Source organism: Haliotis rubra, unplaced genomic scaffold (genome assembly GCF_003918875.1).
Source record: "Haliotis rubra isolate DU_JTF1 unplaced genomic scaffold, ASM391887v1 Scf365, whole genome shotgun sequence".
NCBI lineage: Eukaryota > Metazoa > Mollusca > Gastropoda > Lepetellida > Haliotidae > Haliotis > Haliotis rubra.
This window is the reverse complement of record NW_025767041.1, coordinates 54,894-75,413: the sequence shown is the minus strand read 5'-3', so window position 1 is coordinate 75,413 and position 20,520 is coordinate 54,894. Positions and strand designations below refer to the sequence as shown.

The 20,520-nt window shown below is 42.5% G+C and overlaps 1 protein-coding gene and 1 long non-coding RNA gene across 2 annotated transcripts in view; one reads left to right on the top strand and one right to left on the bottom strand.

Annotated features, from left to right (window-relative positions):
- LOC124285634 (unconventional myosin-VIIa-like) overlaps window positions 1-20,520 on the top strand; it is a 75,109-nt gene that overhangs the window by 13,790 nt on the left and 40,799 nt on the right. Inside the window, exon 2 of the mRNA XM_046721897.1 lies at window positions 7,539-7,607. Coding sequence (XP_046577853.1) covers window positions 7,590-7,607 — 18 coding nt within the window. The 5' untranslated portion in view covers window positions 7,539-7,589. The remainder of the gene's footprint in view (window positions 1-7,538; window positions 7,608-20,520) is intronic.
- LOC124285636 lies at window positions 3,921-20,173 on the bottom strand. Its single transcript, XR_006900857.1, has 3 exons — window positions 20,162-20,173; window positions 6,909-6,915; window positions 3,921-4,037 (listed from the first exon to the last, which is right to left on the bottom strand). It is a non-coding gene; the product is annotated as an uncharacterized LOC124285636 (long non-coding RNA).

Below are 20,520 nucleotides of genomic sequence, written 5' to 3'. Positions count from 1 at the left end.
TCACCTAGATGTGTGATCCACCTCCAGTCACCTAGATGTGTGATCCACCTCCCGTCACCTAGATTGGTGGTCCACCTCCCGTGAACTAGATGGGTGGTCCACCTCCCGTCACCTAGATTGGTGATCCATCTCCCGTCACCTAGATGTGTGATCCACCTCCCTTCACCTAGATTGGTGATCCACCTCCAGTCACCTAGATGTGTGATCCACCTCCCGTCACCTAGATTGGTGATCCACCTCCTGCCACCTAGATGTGTGATCCACCTCCCGTCACCTAGATGTGTGATCCACCTCCCGTCACCTAGCTGGGTGATCCACCTCCAGTCACTTAGATGGGTGATCCACCTACTGTCACCTAGATGGGTGATCCACCTCCCGTCATCTTGAGGGGTGATCCACCTCCCATCACCTAAATGGGTGACCCACCTCACCGGTCACCTAGATGTGTGATCCACCTCCTGTCACCTAGATTGGTGGTCCACCTCCCGTCAACTAGATGGGTGGTCCACCTCCCATCACCTAAATGTGTGATCCACCTCCTGTCACCTAGATTGGTGATCCACCTGCTGTCATCTAGATTGGTGAACCACCTCCACTGTCACCTAGATTGGTGATCCACCTCCCGTCACCTAGATTGGTGATCCACCTCCTGTCACCTAGATTGGTGATCCACCTCACCTGTCACCTAGATTGGTGAACCACCTCCTGTCACCTCGATGTGTGATCCACCTCCCATCACCTACATGGGTGATCCACCTCCCGTCACCTAGAGGGGTGATCGATCACACCTCCCATCACCGAGAGGGGTGATCAACCTCACCTCTCACTTAGATGGGTGATCCACCTACCATCAGCTAGAGGGGTGATAGATCACACCTCCCATCACCTAGAGGGGTGATCTACCTCACCTGTCACCTAGATGGGTGACCCACCTCACCTGTCACCTAGATTGGTGATCCACCTCCGTCATCTAGAGGGTGATCCACTTCCTGTGACCTAGATGTGTGATCCACCTCCTGTCACCTAGATGGGTGATCTACCTCACCTGTCACCTAGATGGGTGATCCACCTCCAGTCACTTAGAGGGATGACCCACCTCACCTGTCACCAAGATGGGTGACCCACCTCACCTGTCACCTAGAGGGATGACCCACCTCACCTGTCACCAAGATGGGTGACTTACCTCCACTGTCACCTGGAACTTGGGTTCTTTTCCACCTGTTTAAGACATTTTGCCCACTCTCACCTACCAAGAACACTCATTGCTGAATGAGTTTACTTCACAGTGAATGCAAATAAGCTTTAAGAATATAGCATATGATAACATTATGCTGGAATTACATTTAATAGCCGACCAACCCTGTTTTAGGTCCAAGTCACATGAACCACAACATCTTTTGTTTGACCCTAGAGAAAGGTCTGGCCCAGTCAATCATGTCAATAATTACTGCATGGATGACTGCTTAGGATTAACTCATGAAGGTCCTTCATACGTCGGCAGTTATCTCCCATGTTCCCTTGACCCCAGTTATATCTGTATTGTTGAGATCACATACCATGTGCTCACTGGCCATGGTGGCAGCCGCAATGATATAACAACTCTGTCATTCAGCCCGGCATGCTGTGTGCTGGTGAAGTAAATACCGTCACCAACTGCCGTCATGCCTCACTTCCTGCTGCTTTGTGTGAACTGTTTAACTAGGGAACTGGCCTAGTGATGGAAGGATGTATAGTGGAAACTTCAAAATACTGAATGTAGTTTTTGACTCCATTTGTAATATTTCATCCATATATATATATATATATGATGTATGTTCTCCTAAAAAGTAAAGGATATTTGAAAATAGCTGATGAATTCAGACATACAATGATGCATTGGTGGATAAGAAAAGGGAGGCTTTAGGTGTAAAGGACAATTAGCAGACGTGTGTTATGTATTGTAAGGGTGCAAGCCTTGCATATTTGTAACTTTATCAACGCATGGTGAATATATTTGATATCAAAAGACACTTAGGGGAGATTATTTATCATCAAAAATCACTCTTCATTAGTTTTAATGAAAAATGTACATCTCTGAACACGGTTCTGCCATTAGACTTTCAGTGCAGCGATGTCGTAGCAATGTGACATCAAGTTCATGACGTCATACCATTGTCAGGGCATTGTAGTACTGTCAAAATGATATCTCCTGTGAGATATCATTTGACGTCACACAAGCAATATCTCCTGTGGAACACAGTTTTGGATAATAAATAACAATCAACAGACTGTGTTAAGTATTGTAAGGGTGCAAACAACCAAGAACGATTAGGGGGACGTTCAGTGAAAGTTCGAGGTTTTGAGATTATTTAGGCAGGGATGGGTCATACCCCTACTATTCTTCTTAAATTCATTTTTACAGCCTGACCTGGCATAGCCAAAACCAATCTCCCAATAACAGCTGGAAGGAGTCTGCCCACCTTTCTTCCAATAACCTCTTTTTGTGGCATTTAGAGGTGTGATGAACAACGGGGAGAGTTCTATGGATATACCGAAACACCGCTCATATTAATAATAAAGAAGTTGTATATCCAGAGAACTCTCCCCGCTGGTCCTCTTGCAGTGCCTGGACCAGTTCATATAATGTATCGTTAGTGTATATGTTTCTGGATCATGTCCCAATCATGCTGCATTGGGGAAAAAGGTCAGGACACATGGCTGGTCATTGCATTCTTTACCATCAGAACTCAAAGCCACCGTCTGTGAATCCTCTTTTAAAAGCCTAATCAAAACTTTTCTGTTCAGAACTGCTTACAATATTTAACAATTTTCCCCTTTACTGACTCCTACATATATGTGTGCCAGTGAGCAACTAGACAGATGAATACCAGGCGCTATACAAGTGAATTATTATTATTATTGCAGCAAGAGGTGCAGATTAATGCTCAGTTTCTGAATTTTTGATAAGTTTGAGAGAAACAAATAATTTCTTTCCAAATGGAAAAGGAGCCCCAGTGAGGTGGGAAATGGACCTTAGGACAATCTGGACTTAGTTCATTTTGGGTAGTTTAGAAGGGAAAATAATGTGGTTCCAGGATTGTAAGCCTCTTACTACAAGAGGTAGTGCCATATGTGCATTACAGCGCCATATCATTACAGGGGCTTGGCTCATGGGTGGCCCTGTCATTTAAGGTTCCACAAGTTGCAGAGTTATATCCCTTGGACATGCCGGAGCCCTGTGGGTTTGGTTCCTGCTTCGTTCCCATTATGTTTTGAGGTTTGTCTGCATTGTACCTATGTTCATGAGTTTTACCACAGCTGTAAACATCTGGGACATACATCACTTTGGACCTTCAAACCAGAATAAGCAATCTAAACCCAGAATACTATTAAAAGGCACGTTAAACTCAACACACACACACATAAATACCGAAAATCTGTCTTGCTACCTTTGTTGATGTTACCATGACATTTGTGAATTAATCCATGCTGGACTTTGTGTTGCTGACCTAGGGTGCCCTGTGCTGGCCTGCTGATCATTAGTGTATTTTATCTGCAGAAACCTGTTCCAATATTTAAAATTTACAGACTGAAACTCATTGAACCAGTTTGAAGCATGCAAAAAGCTCTTAGGGTTTTATCATGTTGTAGACGACACATTCCCAATCTGATCGCAACAACTGCATGAAAGCTAGAGTAGAGAGCTTACATGTCACTGACGATAATGAAAATCAACAGTACTAATGGGTCAGAGCAATTTGACCACCTTTCACTCAAACGTCAAATTGTAGAATGAGACCTAACTTGGTGGTTTGGCATGGTTCACATGAAAGGATACGGGGGTTTTAGGGCGTTAAAAGGTTTTGGTTCCAAAGTCATTGTATCTGGCAATCATGTTCTTATGGTCATTCATAACATTTATATACCATGTACCAAGGGAAATATACCTTTCAAAATGTCCCACTAGACCACAGGACCAGTGAGGGGACAATAATTAGTGGCCCTGTCTGTACTTCACAGGTCCAAAATACCATTCGTAGACTTATTTACAAACTTCACTGGCCACCAGGACCACTGCAGTCTTATTTAGTGGTCCTGATGAATTTTTACTAGCCAGGGACTACAGGACCAGCGTAAATTTCGCTACACTGTGCACCCTTCTGTTTCTTGAGAGTATATATACCAACTTGGTCCATTGTTTGTGTATCACCTCTCACATAGAATAGCCTGAGCCCAGGTATTCATTTACACATGCATTTGTGTATGTTCAAACAAACTGAAACATGAAAGATGCTTTCTCTCTGCCCGTGTGTAAGATGTTTAGATAAACACTCCACTACATGCTTTGTACACCTCAGTTAACATGCAGTCTAGGAGTGCAATTAAAATGTACTTGTGATGTCATGCCATTTCCTTGATGATACACCCAGCAGACTGAGATATTGTGTGATTGATGTTAGTGAATGTGTGACATACAACAGCCCAGTCCAGGAGTTGTCAGTTGTGGATCTTTCTCAACACACTGTAGTTATCTACCTATCTGCCTGGCCCTCCTGGATAACAAGTGAAGAATGCTCCACTGAACACACTGATGATGGAGTGGAACTGAGAGGTTCACTGACTTCTTTTATGTTGTTGACATGCACAGTCCTATGATCTCTGTGATACCCAGCTTCTCCCTCCCACACTGACCTGTCATACCCCCACCCTCAGTTACTCCCTCCCACATTGACCTGCCTCACCCCCAATCCCTAGGTTCTCCCTCCCACGCTGACCTGCCTCACCCCCAATCCCTAGGTTCTCCCTCCCATGCTGACCTGCCTCACCCCCAATCCCTAGGTTTTCCCTCCCACACTGACCTGTCTCACCCCTACCCCCAGGTACTCCCTCCCACGCTGACCTGCCTCACCCCCAATCCCTAGGTTCTCCCTCCCACGCTGACCTGCCTCACCCCCAATCCCTAGGTTTTCCGTCCCACACTGACCTGTCTCACCCCCAACCTCAGGTACTCCCACCCACGCTGACCCGCCTCACCCCCAATCCCTAGGTTTTCCCTCCCACACTGACCTGCCTCATCCCCACCCTCAGGTACTCCCTCTAGCACTGACCTGCCTCACCCCCACCCCTATGTTCTCTTTCCCACACTGATCTGCCTCACCCCCGGGCCCCAGGTTCTCCCTCCACTCTGACCTGCGTCATCCCCACCCTCAGGTACTCCCTCCAGCACTGACCTGCCTCACCCCCACCCCTATGTTCTCCCTTCCACACTGACCTGCCTCACCCCCACCCCCAGGTTCTCCCTCCCACGATGACCGGCCTCACCCCAACCCCCAGGTACTCCCTCCCACACTGATCTGCCTCTGATCTGCCTCCCCCACTGATCTGCCTCCCCCCCACCCTGAGGTACTCCTTCCAACACTGACCTGCCTCACCCCTACCCCTTGGTACTCCCTCCCACACTGACCTGCCTCACCCCCACCCCCATGTTCTCCCTCCAACACTGACCTGCCTCACCCCCGGCCCCAGGTTCTCCCTCACACTCTGACCTCCCACACTTCCTTCCATCTCTCATTTCCGCCGTGATGTTGCTGGAATATTGCTAAAAGCGGCGTAAAACCAAATTCAGTCAGTCAGTCCATCTCTCATTGATGATCATACTGTCATTCCAGATATTCCGCACTTTTTCTCTTCCCACATCTTATTTCCTCATACTCTTTGCTCTGCACAGTTATATTTCAGTTGCTTGATATTTCCCTCTCTTTTCCTCCCGTCCCTGACCTGCCACACAGCTAACCTCTGGTTCTACTCACACATTGTCAGTTGCTTCACATCGACCTCATCTCTCCTTCCCTGACTGAGCTACTACACAGATCCCAGTGTACACCAATTACTGGCTTCTCCTTATCAACACTGGGTGGAGAACAACCTGACTAACTCACACATACCATCGCCAATTACAGGGAGGGCGGTCACATTGTCAGGCAGTCTGTGTGGTAGAACCTGTACGTACACTCTTCTTCCTGGTCTGTTCCAAGCCAGCAGGTAAACTGGGGCAGTAACATAGTTTGATAGGATTTTGAGTATCTCAGCCCTGTGTGACCTTACTTGAAGATAACTTTGTTAAGTTGGAACTGACAACATGTTATCTTTAAGAAATGGCACATGATGGGAGTTAGGATCCCCAGATCCCCAGTGACTCCAAATATATTCCGCGAGTGTACTAAGATGTGGCTGCAGACTGTGTGTGGCACCATGTACTGAGGTAGGTGTAATGAAAGCCCTGAAAGCCCAGCTGCAGTGATGTCCAGTAGAGGACTCTACTGACCTGTGTGATATAGCAGCTTTGTGTCGTGAAACCTGATGAATCATTGTCATCACCATTGTCAAATAAATGGATCATTCATCACCCAGGAGGTTAGAGACCCAGCAGTTGTATGTCTTTGTAGACTCTGTGGATGTGTACAGGTCTACTTCTTGTTGAAGCAGCCTATATATGTCTGCTCTTCACACATGCCTCGAACCCCCGGTGTGATGACCACTTCTGCCCTACATTATGATGGCCAGTACTTCATGATGGTATCAATCCTATTGAGATCTATTCTGCTCAATGAGGGTCAGTGCTCTTGGTTGTGTACCAGCATGCTCTGTGATTGCTTGATGCTTGGAAGAACTCAAAGATTTAATGTCCGATCATGATGGCATGTTGTCCTGGTTTGTAGATGGACTATTTGTCTCCATGTGTATAGTCCACGCTAACTTGTGGTTATGTAGACTGGCAATGATCACAACTATTTGGTCGTACCATATTGACCAATATGATTCTGCTGCTGCTGCTGCTGCTAAAATACCTTGATGAACACCAACATAAGAAGTTAAAGGATAAGAGTCCTCTTTTGTTCACTGTGTCATGTGTTTAGTTCACTGAAAACTATGAAACTACAAAATGTACAATGACACATGTTGAACTGCATCAGAATGGATGAAATGATTGTTTGACAACTGTTTAATCCTGTTATGGATGTGATACATATATGTGTTGTTATCAACAAAATAATTTGAGCTGTCATTCATAATCATATGAACATATCTGATAACTTTCAAAACAAATTTTTAATAAGCAAAAACCTTTTATATAGTTTGCTAATTTCTTAAGTTCTGCATTCATAGTTGAAATTGTCTCTTGTCACACTTTGTCCTTTTAACTGTGATGTACTGTACACTTGTTGATAGTCAACTCTGCAATCAACAACCTCCGCCCTTTATTAGGTTTGTCTTGGACTGGCAACTCCTATCTGTATGTCTATTGTGCAGAAGTGCATTGTATGTTGAGACTTGTCTGTCCTATCTAGTGTGTTTTTCATTGCATGCTACTCACGATAACAGGATGACAGATAGGATGTTGGTTTGAATCGCTAATTCTGGAAGAGTTATGTCCCTTTGTCTTGTTACATGTCTCTGTTGTCTGGTGATTACCTGCTGGTATGTGTATGGTACTTTGACCTGGAGGATTTATGTGTTCTTTCTTAATATAATTCTAATGTGAGGATGTTATTTTTCAGACTGTACAACTTGATGTGGTAACTTGACAAAGGCAGGACAGTGGTGCAACCATGGTGATCTTAGGAAAGGTGAGAAGTCACCCTTCTTTTCTACCAAAGTTGTTACAAGAATTGTTATCATATCTACAATTCTTGTAGGTTTGATGGTGAGATTAAAATCTTCTGCACAGGCTGGAACTTGCTATTGGATGTGCATATTGGACACAGATGTGATACTGTTAGAATGTGGAATGAGTACGTGACACAGAAATGAAGGTGTTATAGTGTGGAATGAGTACGTGACACAGAAATGAAGGTGTTATAGTGTGGAATGAGTACGTGACACAGAAATGAAGGTGTTATAGTGTGGAATGAGTACGTGACACAGAAATGAAGGTGTTATAGTGTGGAATGAGTATGTGACACATAAATGAAGGTGTTATAGTGTGGAATGAGTACGTGACACAGAAATGAAGGTGTTATAGTGTGGAATGAGTGCGTGACACAGAAATGAAGGTGTTATAGTGTGGAATGAGTAGGTGACACAGAAATGAAGGTGTTATAGTGTGGAATGAGTACGTAACACAGAAATGAAGGTGTTATAGTGTGGAATGAGTACGTGACACAGAAATGAAGGTGTAATAGTGTGGAATGAGTACGTGACACAGAAATGAAGGTGTTATAGTGTGGAATGAGTACGTGACACAGAAATGAAGGTGTTATAGTGTGGAATGAGTATGTGACACAGATATGAAGGTGTTATAGTGTGGAATGAGTACCGTATATTACCGTAGATAAGCCGATCCCATAGATAAGCCGACCCCCTAGCTTGACCCTTGAAATGAGTGTCAAAATGGTATGTTTCGTACATAAGCCGACCCCCCGCGATGAGTCGCGGCCAACTCTCACCACTAGACACCTGATAGTAATGGATGTAACATCTGGATGTAAAACGTAAGTATGTTTGGTGAAAATAGTATCTACCGGGTAATAAAGATTATACTGACCATTATTCAGGAAACCCGTGTTTGTTTTCTTTCTTATAATCCCAACGTTCACTGTAAAACATACACAAGCCGACCCCACGCTATGGCCAGCTCACACCACGAGACATCTGGCAGTTGGATGGAAAACGTAAGTATGTTTGGTGAATATAGTATCTAATAAAGTTCACACTGCCCATTATAGTAGAAAGCCGTGTTTGTTTTCTTTCTTATAATCCCAACGATCACTGTTTGTATGCATCAACAAGAAGACGCCATTTTGTGAAGTCGGTGCATGTAGAAATATGAACCCATGAGAAAACGTTCCCACGGTAAATAAAACTGAAGTCATTTTTTTCATTCAAAACACTATATTACACAATAATACAGAATGAAAAATGTGATGAAATTAATTTGTAAACACTATATTACACAATAAGTACATTCATTAAACATTCACAGTCATTTATATATCCTCCGCTGTGAATCCCTCAAACTCGGTGTCACTGTCTTCTCCGGCCAGTGCCTGCCATGCCAATTCATCCGTGTCGTCGTCGTAATAGTCTTCTAAATGTTCACATGATAGGACGTCATCTTCTTCAGCTCTGGTATCATTGGTGATGAATTCTTCAAATAGGGCCTCGTCCTGTGATCCATCCATCGCATTCGAGATTCCACACTTGAGGAATGATTTTTCAACCATGTCCTTTGGAATCTCATCCCACGATTCCTTTACCCATTTTTCAACTTCAGGGAGAGGCGCCCCTCCTCATGGCGTTTGATTTTGTGAATGTGTGATCTCCATCAACCATCCATTCAGCCCACTTCTTCCGGATGGTCATCTTAAAGGGCTTGTTGAGTGAGACGTCAAGTGGCTGTAAAAGGGACGTGCAGCCGCCAGGTATAACGGCCTGGTGTGTCTTATTGTCTATTAATCTCTTCTTCACGGACGCGCACAAATGGGCCCGGAACATGTCCCATACCAGGAGCGACTTGCATCCTAGGAGGCTACCTGGTCTTGTACACCACACATCCTTGATCCATCTGTTAATCAACGCCTCATCCATCCACCCCTTTGGGTGTACGGCCACAATAACCCCGGTCGGGAATCTGTCCTTGGGCATGGTTTTCCTTTTGAACACTATCATTGGTTTCAGTTTAGTCCCATCCGCCATACATGTCAGCACTACTGTGAAATGTTGCCTTTCGTTTCCAGTTGTTTTCACAGAAATTGTCTTCGATCCTTTTACGTCCACGGTCCTAGAGCCTGGCATGTCGAAGTTCAGCGGCGTTTCATCCATATTTCCTATTTGTGAAAGATCGTAGCGGATTGCCTTGCGTTCTTTAATTACGAATGCGTGGAATAAATCCACCTTTGTGTTCACCTGATCCGGGAGTTTCTGGGCAATGTGAGTCCTCTGCCTTAATACCAAATTTCTCCTATTCATGAAACGTGAACACCATGTTGACGACGCCTTAAATGACGAAGGCAAACTCAATTCTTCTTTCTTGGCCTTGTAGACTGTCAATGCGCGATGGCGAATCATGTTTCTAGTGACGATTAATCCAAGTTGTCGTTTCTCCAAAATCCACTCAGCCAGGATATCTTCAATCTTAATGAAGGGGGATACAGTATATCTCCTTGATTTCTTGCTCTTAGGCATCTCATTTAATGTTGCCTTGTCTTTTCTCCAGCTCCTCACTTGCTTCTCATTGATGTCAAATTCTCGTGCAGCAGCACTGTTGTTGGTTGTCTCGGCTAGGGCGACAACTCGCAGCTTGAAGGCAGCATCGTAAGCGTGGCGTTTTCTTTTAGAACTCATGATGAGACTGTCATTTTCAGAAGTTAGGCACACTTTTATACCTACATACCAATACCTACTTACCAATTTCCTTGATACAACGTCTCCAGAACATCAAACATTACCGCCACAACAATACGTTAATCCATTCATACTGTATAAACTATAAAACACACTGAACATACATCATTTATTCATCAAACATTACCGCCGCAACAATACGTTAATCCATTCATACTGTATAAACTATAAAACACACTGAACATACATCATTTATTCATCAAACATTACCGCCGCAACAATACGTTAATCCATTCATACTGTGTAAACACACTGAGCATACATCATTTATTCGCAGGTTTCACACGCTTATTAGTGTATGTTTGTTTTGTGGTAAACAAAGGAATTAAGCCCCTACTCCGACAATCTCCCATTCCTTGAAAGTGTTTGTGCAAACAACAAAACAATAGCAATCGGGCCCATTATTATCACTTGTGTATCGCTTGTGTGGCATGACAAATCAACAGGAAGCAATCACCCTCTACACCGTATGTGACGTCACAGGAAACAGCTGATCGCACTTGGACATGTCAGAACACGATCATAACTTCTTTTTTTTGTGGATTAATTGTGTGTAAATAGGTAGGTACGAAATTTGATAATGATTAAGGGCCAAATATTTTGAAAGAACGAAATCTGTATACTTTAATATGTATTTTATTGCTCATTTATAAGAAAGTGAATGCAATCAACGTATCAGCTGATCGCATTGGCACATGTCATTTTGCAAATGGCGACCGGACAGCATTATAACTTCTTGTTTTTGTGGATTTGTTTGTGTGTACATAGATAGGTGCGAAACTTAATAATGACTAAGGGCAAAATATTTGAATTAACAACAAAATGTATACTTTAATATGTATTTTGCAAATGGCGACCGGGCAGGATTATCACTTCTTGTTTGTGGATTTATTGCGTGTAAATAGGTAGGTACGAAACTTAATAATGACTAAGGGCAAAATATTTTGAAATAACAACAAAATGTATACTTTTATATGTATTTTATTTATCATGTATAAGAAAGTGGCTGTAATTGTCGTAAACATCCACTGCTGTACCGCTAACCTGAAAGATCGTCCTGCCCGGGCACTGACGACCTGAAAAATACTTTCAAGAAATTATATCTCATAGATAAGACGACCCCCTTCTAGAGACTGCTTTTTTTCCCCCTCAAAATTCGGCTTATCTACGGTAATATACGGTACGTGACACAGAAATGAAGGTGTTATAGTGTGGAATGAGTACGTGACACAGAAATGAAGGTGTTATAGTGTGGAATGAGTATGTGACACAGAAATGAAGGTGTTATAGTGTGGAATGAGTATGTGACACAGAAATGAAGGTGTTATAGTGTGGAATGAGTGCGTGACACAGAAATGAAGGCGTTATAGTGTGGAATGAGGACGTGACACATAAATGAAGGTGTTATAGTGTGGAATGAGTACGTGACACAGAAATGAAGGTGTTATAGTGTGGAATGAGTACGTGACACAGAAATGAAGTTGTTATAGTGTGGAATGTGACACACATGAGAAAATGTTATAATGTGCAATGTGTATGAAAGATGAAAGTAACAGTGTTATAATGTATGATGTGCAATCTGTATAAGTGTTGTAAGGCCAAATAAAAAAAATGTGGTTCCGATTACACCTCTCAAAAATTTAGGGTAGGTAGGTCGGAATTTTTTTTTTTTACATATATTTTTTAGAAGTAAAGTACAAACTAATAACACATTTATCAATGTGTAATTGTTTATTCAATCAAGCTTGCGGCCATCATATCGACCTTCTCTATCAGAATAACAAATATCTGTTGGTGCCAGGAAAAAACAATGGTATCTGAAAGCTTATTTTATTCAATACGCTTAAAAAAATAGGGTTGGCACCAGAATTCAAGGGTCGGTCAGGTAATGGGAACCACAACATATATTTTTTAGGCCTAATGTAGATGTCTATTATGTATTAAAGATGAAGGTGACAGAGTTATAATGTCTTATGTGCAATGTGTTATAATGAGTAAGTGAGTATGGTTTTACACTGCTTCTAGCAATATTCCAGCAATATCATGGCGATGTCACCAGAACTGGGCTTCACACATTGTACCCATGTGGGGATTCGAACCCGGGCTTCAGCATGAGGAGCAGACTCTTTATCCATTAGGCTACCCCACTGACCCAAGTGTTATAATGCATGATGTCTATGATGTGTGAAAGATGAAGGTGACACTGTGAAAGATGAAGGTGACAGTGTGAAAGATGAAGGTGACAGTGTGAAAGATGAAGGTGACAGTGTTATAGTGTATGATGTCTATGATGTGCAATGTGTAAAAATGTTGTAGTGTTTGATGTGTGAAAGATGAAGGTGACACTGTGAAAGATGAAGGTGACAGTGTGAAAGATGAAGGTGACAGTGTTATGGTGTATGATGTGCAATGTGTATAAATGTTATATTGTATGATGTATATGATGTGTGAAAGATGAAGGTGATAGTGTTATGGTGTATGATGTCTGTGATGTGTGAAAGATGAAGGTGACAGTGTGAAAGATGAAGGTGACAATGTGAAAGATGAAGGTGACAGTGTGAAAGATGAAGGTGACAGTGTAAAAGATGAAGGTGACACTGTGAAAGATGAAGGTGACAGTGTTATAGTGTATGATGTCTATGGTGTGTGAAAGATGAAGGTGACACTGTGAAAGATGAAGGCGACAGTGTGAAAGATGAAGGTGACAGTGTGAAAGATGAAGGTGACAGTGTTATAGTGTATGATGTCTATGGTGTGTGAAAGATGAAGGTGACACTGTGAAAGATGAAGGCGACAGTGTGAAAGATGAAGGTGACACTGTGAAAGATGAAGGTGACACTGTGAAAGATGAAGGTGACAGTGTTATAGTATATGATGTCTATGATGTGTGAAAGATGAAGGTGACAGTGTGAAAGATGAAGGTGACAGTGTTATAGTGTATGATGTCTATGGTGTGTGAAAGATGAAGGTGACACTGTGAAAGATGAAGGCGACAGTGTGAAAGATGAAGGTGATACTGTGAAAGATGAAGGTGACAGTGTTATAGTGTATGATGTCTATGATGTGTGAAAGATGAAGGTGACACTGTGAAAGATGAAGGTGACAGTGTGAAAGATGAAGGTGACAGTGTTATAGTGTATGATGTCTATGATGTGTGAAAGATGAAGGTGACACTGAAAGATGAAGGTGACAGTGTGAAAAGATGAAGATGAAGGTGACAGTGTGAAAGATGAAGGTGACACTGTGAAAGATGAAGGTGACAGTGTTATAGTGTATGATGTCTATGGTGTGTGAAAGATGAAGGTGACACTGTGAAAGATGAAGGTGATACTGTGAAAGATGAAGGTGACAGTGTTGTAGTGTATGATGTCTATATGATGTGTGAAAGATGAAGGTGACACTGAAAGATGAAAGGTGACAGTGTGAAAGATGAAGGTGACAGTGTGAAAGATGAAGGTGACACTGTGAAAGATGAAGGTGACAGTGTTATAGTGTATGATGTCTATAATGTGTGAAAGATGAAGGTGACACTGTGAAAGATGAAGGTGACACTGAAAGATGAAGGTGACAGTGTGAAAGATGAAGGTGACAGTGTGAAAGATGAAGGTGACACTGTGAAAGATGAAGGTGACAGTGTTATAGTGTATGATGTCTATGGTGTGTGAAAGATGAAGGTGACACTGAAAGATGAAGGTGACACTGAAAGATGAAGGTGACAGTGTGAAAGATGAAGGTGACAGTGTGAAAGATGAAGGTGACACTGTGAAAGATGAAGGTGACAGTGTTATAGTGTATGATGTCTATGGTGTGTGAAAGATGAAGGTGACAGTGTGAAAGATGAAGGTGATACTGTGAAAGATGAAGGTGACAGTGTTGTAGTGTATGATGTCTATGATGTGTGAAAGATGAAGGTGACACTGAAAGATGAAGGTGACAGTGTGAAAGATGAAGGTGACAGTGTAAAGATGAAGGTGACACTGTGAAAGATGAAGGTGACAGTGTTATAGTGTATGATGTCTATGGTGTGTGAAAGATGAAGGTGACACTGTGAAAGATGAAGGTGACACTGAAAGATGAAGGTGACAGTGTGAAAGATGAAGGTGACAGTGTGAAAGATGAAGGTGACACTGTGAAAGATGAAGGTGACAGTGTTATAGTGTATGATGTCTATGGTGTGTGAAAGATGAAGGTGACACTGAAAGATGAAGGTGACAGTGTGAAAGATGAAGGTGACAGTGTGAAAGATGAAGGTGACACTGTGAAAGATGAAGGTGACAGTGTTATAGTGTATGATGTCTATGGTGTGTGAAAGATGAAGGTGACAGTGTGAAAGATGAAGGTGATACTGTGAAAGATGAGGGTGACAGTGTTGTAGTGTATGATGTCTATGATGTGTGAAAGATGAAGGTGACACTGTGAAAGATGAAGGCGACAGTGTGAAAGATGAAGGTGACAGTGTGAAAGATGAAGGTGACAGTGTTATAGTGTATGATGTCTATGGTGTGTGAAAGATGAAGGTGACACTGTGAAAGATGAAGGCGACAGTGTGAAAGATGAAGGTGACACTGTGAAAGATGAAGGTGACAGTGTTATAGTGTATGATGTCTATGATGTGTGAAAGATGAAGGTGACAGTGTGAAAGATGAAGGTGACAGTGTTATAGTGTATGATGTCTATGGTGTGTGAAAGATGAAGGTGACACTGTGAAAGATGAAGGCGACAGTGTGAAAGATGAAGGTGATACTGTGAAAGATGAAGGTGACAGTGTTATAGTGTATGATGTCTATGATGTGTGAAAGATGAAGGTGACACTGTGAAAGATGAAGGTGACAGTGTGAAAGATGAAGGTGACAGTGTTATAGTGTATGATGTCTATGATGTGTGAAAGATGAAGGTGACACTGAAAGATGAAGGTGACAGTGTGAAAGATGGAAGGTGACAGTGTGAAAGATGAAGGTGACACTGTGAAAGATGAAGGTGACAGTGTTATAGTGTATGATGTCTATGGTGTGTGAAAGATGAAGGTGACACTGTGAAAGATGAAGGTGATACTGTGAAAGATGAAGGTGACAGTGTTGTAGTGTATGATGTCTATGATGTGTGAAAGATGAAGGTGGCTGAAAGATGAAGGTGACAGTGTGAAAGATGAAGGTGACAGTGTAAAAGATGAAGGTGACACTGTGAAAGATGAAGGTGACAGTGTTATAGTGTATGATGTCTATGGTGTGTGAAAGATGAAGATGACACTGTGAAAGATGAAAGGTGACACTGAAAGATGAAGGTGACAGTGTGAAAGATGAAGGTGACACTGTGAAAAAGATGAAAGGTGACACTGTGAAAAGATGAAAGTGACAGTGTTATAGTGTATGATGTCTATGGTGTGTGAAGATGAAGGTGACACTGAAAAGATGAAGGTGACAGTGTGAAAGATGAAAGGTGACAGTGTGAAAAGATAGAAGGTGACACTGTGAAAAGATGAAGGTGACACAGTGTTATAGTGTATGATGTCTATGGTGTGTGAAAAGATGAAGGTGACAGTGTGAAAGATGAAGGTGATACTGTGAAAAGATGAGGGTGACAGTGTTGTAGTGTATGATGTCTATGATGTGTGAAAAGATGAAAGGTGACAGTGTGAAAGATGAAGGTGACAGTGTGAAAGATGAAGGTGACAGTGTGAAAAGATTAAAGGTGACAGTGTTATAGTGTATGATGTCTATAATAATGAAAGATGAAAGAAGGTGACACTGTGAAAAGATGAAGGTGAAAAGATGAAGGTGACAGTGTGAAAGATGAAAAGGTGACACTGTGAAAGATGAAAGTGACTTATAATGTGAAAGATGAAGGTGACAGTGTTATATGGTGTATGATGGGTGTGTGAAAGATGAAGGTGACACTGAAAGATGAAGGTGACACTGAAAAGATGAAAAGGTGACAGTGTGAAAGATGAAAGGTGACAGTGTGAAAGATGAAAGACACTGTGAAGAAGATGAAGGTGACAGTGTTATAGTGTATGATGTCTATGGTGTGTAAGAAAGATGAAGGTGACAGTGTGAAAAGATGAAGGTGATACTGTGAAGATGAAGGTGAACAGTGTTGTAATGTATGATGTCTATGATGTGTGAAAGATGAAGGTGACACTGAAGATGAAGGGTGACAGTGTGTGAAAGATGAAGGTGACAAGTAAAAGATGAAGGTGACACTGTGAAAAGATGAAGGTGACAGTGTTATAGTGTATGATGTCTATGGTGTGAAAAGATGAAGGTGACACTGTGAAAAGATGAAGGTGACACTGAAAGATGAAGGTGACAGTGTGAAAGATGAAGGTGACAGTGTGAAAGATGAAGGTGACACTGTGAAAGATGAAGGTGACAGTGTTATAGTGTATGATGTCTATGGTGTGTGAAAGATGAAGGTGACACTGAAAGATGAAGGTGACAGTGTGAAAGATGAAGGTGACAGTGTGAAAGATGAAGGTGACACTGTGAAAGATGAAGGTGACACTGTGAAAGATGAAGGTGACAGTGTTATAGTGTATGATGTCTATGGTGTGTGAAAGATGAAGGTGACAGTGTGAAAGATGAAGGTGATACTGTGAAAGATGAAGGTGACAGTGTTGTAGTGTATGATGTCTATGATGTGTGAAAGATGAAGGTGACACTGAAAGATGAAGGTGACAGTGTGAAAGATGAAGGTGACAGTGTAAAAGATGAAGGTGACACTGTGAAAGATGAAGGTGACAGTGTTATAGTGTATGATGTCTATGGTGTGTGAAAGATGAAGGTGACACTGTGAAAGATGAAGGTGACACTGAAAGATGAAGGTGACAGTGTGAAAGATGAAGGTGACAGTGTGAAAGATGAAGGTGACACTGTGAAAGATGAAGGTGACAGTGTTATAGTGTATGATGTCTATGGTGTGTGAAAGATGAAGGTGACACTGAAAGATGAAGGTGACAGTGTGAAAGATGAAGGTGACAGTGTGAAAGATGAAGGTGACACTGTGAAAGATGAAGGTGACAGTGTTATAGTGTATGATGTCTATGGTGTGTGAAAGATGAAGGTGACAGTGTGAAAGATGAAGGTGATACTGTGAAAGATGAGGGTGACAGTGTTGTAGTGTATGATGTCTATGATGTGTGAAAGATGAAGGTGACAGTGTGAAAGATGAAGGTGACAGTGTGAAAGATGAAGGTGACAGTGTGAAAGATGAAGGTGACAGTGTTATAGTGTATGATGTCTATGGTGTGTGAAAGATGAAGGTGACAGTGTGAAAGATGAAGGTGATACTGTGAAAGATGAAGGTGACAGTGTTATAGTGTATGATGTCTATGATGTGTGAAAGATGAAGGTGACAGTGTGAAAGATGAAGGTGACAGTGTGAAAGATGAAGGTGACAGTGTTATAGTGTATGATGTCTATAATGTGTGAAAGATGAAGGTGACACTGAAAGATGAAGGTGACAGTGTTATAGTGTATGATGTGTAATGTATGACAAGCATGAGACTCTGATGGGTGCTGTGGCAGCACAATGATTGTATGGGGACAGGCAGCAATCAGAGGCAGTGAGTATTTGTGTAAGTAGCGGTGACTGTGATTACTGTGGCTGTGTTTGGAGGAACTGATAGCATGTCAACAATGGGAGCTGAACAGTAAACACTGTGCTCCAGGCCTGGCGGAGACACATACCTGTACACTACACAAAGCAGGGCTAATCCATACACCCAATGCTAACATCAGCACCACTGAAACACAATCTGTTTGTAAGGGAAACATATCCTTCGGTGGGGGATAATCAATAATAAGACAACGTTGAAATCTGATATTATAACTCTGTGTGCATGATATCAGCTCTCTTGATCACTGTGATTTTGCTGAGCGATCAGTGGAATGTTTGTCTTTAATGATAGCTTTTACTGGTCGGAAGAAGTAGTAGGTATTACCATGGTGATGATGTCTGTTATCTGTGCTTTCCCATAAATACCAACGCTGGTTATTTCTTCATCTGTGTGCGTAATGTGTGCTGTGCAAATAGTTTAATGCTTTAGGTCACTTGCTCTTTCCGGGGTCTCTGTAGATCTTGCAAGGTATAAGGTACAGGTCTCTTGCCCTTTCTGGTTTCTCTTTAGACTTTGCAAGGTATAAGGTACAGGTCTCTTGCCCTATTTGGTGGCTATAGATCTTGCAAGGTAAAAGGTACAGGTCACTCGACCTTTCTGGCATGTCTACCGATCTTGCACGGGATTGGGTACAGCTCACTAGACATTTTCTGGCATCACTATTGGTCTTGCAACAGTGATAGTGTGATGGGCAGTACCTTCAGTGTATAAGTACTGACAGTGTCATAGTGACTGCACTGACAGTGTGTGAGACAATGGTTGACAGTGTCATAGTGACTGCACTGACTGTGTGAGACAATGGTTGACAGTGTCATAGTGACTGCAATGACAGTGTGTGAGACCATGGTTGACAGTGTCATAGTGACTGCACTGACTGTGTGAGACAATGGTTGACAGTGTCATAGTGACTGCACTGACTGTGAGACAATGGTTGACAGTGTCATAGTGACTGCACTGACAGTGTGTCAGACAATGGTTGACAGTGTCATAGTGACTGCACTGACAGTGTGTGAGGCAACGGTTGACAGTGTGTGAGACAATGGTTGACAGTGTGTGAGACAACGGTTGGCAGCGTCGTTGGCAGCGTCGTAGTGACTGCACTGACTGTGTGAGACAACGGTTGACAGTGTGTGAGACAACGGTTGACAGTGTGTGAGACAATGGTTGGCAGTGTCGTAGTGACTGCACTGACAGTGTGAGACGATGGTTGACAGTGTCATAGTAACTGCATTGATAGTGTGAGACAACAGTTAACTCTGTAGGACAATGGTTGACAGTGTGTGAGACAATGGTTGACAGTGTCGTAGTGACTGCATTGATAGTGTGTGAGACAACAGTTAACTCTGTGAGACAATGGTTTACAGTGTGTGAGACAACGGTTGACAGTGTCGTAGTGACTGCATTTATTGTGTGAGACAACAGTTGACAGTGTCGTAGTGACTGCACTGACAGTGTATGAGACAATGGTTGACAGTGTCATAGTGACTGCACTGACTGTGTGAGACAACGGTTGACAGTGTGACACAACGGTTGACAGTGTCATAGTTACTGCATTGCTAGTGTGTGAGACAACAGTTAACTGTGAGACAATGGTTGACAGTGTCGTAGTGACTGCATTGATTGTGTGGGACAACAGTTGACAGTGTCATAGTGACTGCATTGATAGTGTGTGAGACAATGGTTGACAGTGTCATAGTGACTGCATTGATAGTGTGAGACAACGGTTGACAGTGTCATAGTTACTGCATTGATAGTGTGTGAGACAACAGTTAAGAGTGTGTGAGACAACGATTGACAGTGTCATAGTGACTGCATTGATAGTGTGTGAGACAACAGTTGACAGTGTGTGAGACAACGATTGACAGTGTCATAGTGACTGCATTGATAGTGTGTGAGACAATGGTTGACAGTGTCATAGTTACTGCATTGATAGTGTGTGAGACAACAGTTAACAGTGTGTGAGACAACGATTGACAGTGTCGTAGTGACTGCATTGATAGTGTGTGAGACAACGGTTGACAATGTGAGACAACGATTGACAGTGTCGTAGTGACTGCATTGATAGTATGTTAGACAATGGTTGGCAGTGTCGTGACTGCACTGACAGTGTGTGAGATGTTGGCTATCAGTGTTATTGGTAGGAAATTAGTTGCTGATATGGACTTTTGACATCTTGCTAATTCTGACATACTTCCAGTAGAGCACATTGAATGGGAACAGTGGCAGGTAAGATTACAGAATACCGAATACCTTCCTAACTCCTAGGGCTAGGGTAAGGTTTAGGGTTAGGGTTAGGGTTAGGGCACGGTTTAGGGTTAGGGTAAGGTTTAGGGTTAGGGATAGCGTTAGAGTTAGATAGACATGACATTAACAATATGGTTGGTATGTATCCGGTATTCTGTAAGTGTACCCAGTGGCATTCTGCAGTAGTCTGCTTGCCATGTTGTAACAGTCTGTAGACACTCCTAGGCATCACAAGTATTATTGTAGGTGCGTATCATAAGTAGATTTTTGTAGCATTA